Genomic DNA, 895 nt, shown 5'->3' with positions numbered 1-895 from the left:
AGAAGCAAACCAAGTCTGCAGTACCCTCACGAAGTGTGCCTTCGTGGACTGTGTAAATTCCGAGCTCCCGACGCTGTACCCATGTACTGTATGTGAGCGTCAGGTGTTAAAACGACTTGTTCGACCCGGAAAACATTGCGGTGCAGTAAGTAACTTTATATTCACCTGCTTATGGACCGCTCTAACGACTAGTTCTAGTTTCTGTAGTGGGCAGTGCGTGTCCAGCTGGAAGGCACGCCCTGGAGAGAAGTCAGTGTATGACGACCCAGATGAGTTCGAGATCGTCGGGCCTGGCCAGTCGCTCAGGCAGCTTGCCAGTCAAGATTCTGAATCCACCATAACGGAGTTGGAAGACAGTGGTTTCAGTTAATCGTCCGTCGATTCGACAAGTGACAGTCGTGTGCGGGTGGACGCCTACGCCATCCCGGTGGAGGTTCATCAGTACCGTCAGCTTGGGAAGCGAGATGATGTCTGGGAAATCGCCCACGCGCTGTCGGTGCAGTATGCGGCTGGAGATGACGATGACGCTGAGCGATTCACTTATGTGTGTGTGCTCTGGGCCCTAAGGTTGACTAGCCACCGTAATGCCTCGGAGGACGCGTGGGAAGGCGCACTACGGAAGTTTAACCACGCCTCGAACGGCAAGGACCACTTAGTGGCAAAACACAGCTCGCACCCGATCGGCAAAGCGTAAGCGTCCAAGCGAGCCCAGCGAGCGCGTCGACAACTCGAGGACGCGTTTAGCCAAGTGCCTGGCTCGATGACAACCGACATGGCCAGCGTTGACCACTCTACAAAGGGATCAATGAAACAGAGAGCGCTGAAAAAGCTGTGGGGGCCATCGAACATGCAGCTCAGAGCATATATTGCTAAATGGCTGATCAACGACGGTAAG

General features: G+C 54.3%; 1 protein-coding gene across 1 annotated transcript; it reads left to right on the top strand.

Annotated features, from left to right (window-relative positions):
* Nucleotides 1-81: 81 nt before the first annotated feature.
* PPTG_05225 (hypothetical protein) lies at nt 82-694 on the top strand (the record flags this gene model as incomplete). Its single annotated transcript, XM_008898733.1, has 3 exons — nt 82-92; nt 208-345; nt 397-694. The coding sequence occupies 3 exons, from the start codon at nt 82-84 to the stop codon at nt 692-694; spliced, it is 447 nt and encodes a 148-aa protein (XP_008896981.1).
* Between the last annotated feature and the right edge of the window lie 201 nt (nt 695-895).

Source organism: Phytophthora parasitica (genome assembly GCF_000247585.1).
Source record: "Phytophthora parasitica INRA-310 unplaced genomic scaffold supercont2.7, whole genome shotgun sequence".
NCBI lineage: Eukaryota > Oomycota > Peronosporomycetes > Peronosporales > Peronosporaceae > Phytophthora > Phytophthora nicotianae.
The sequence above is the reverse complement of the archived record's forward strand: the minus strand, read 5'-3'. Positions and strand labels throughout refer to the sequence as shown.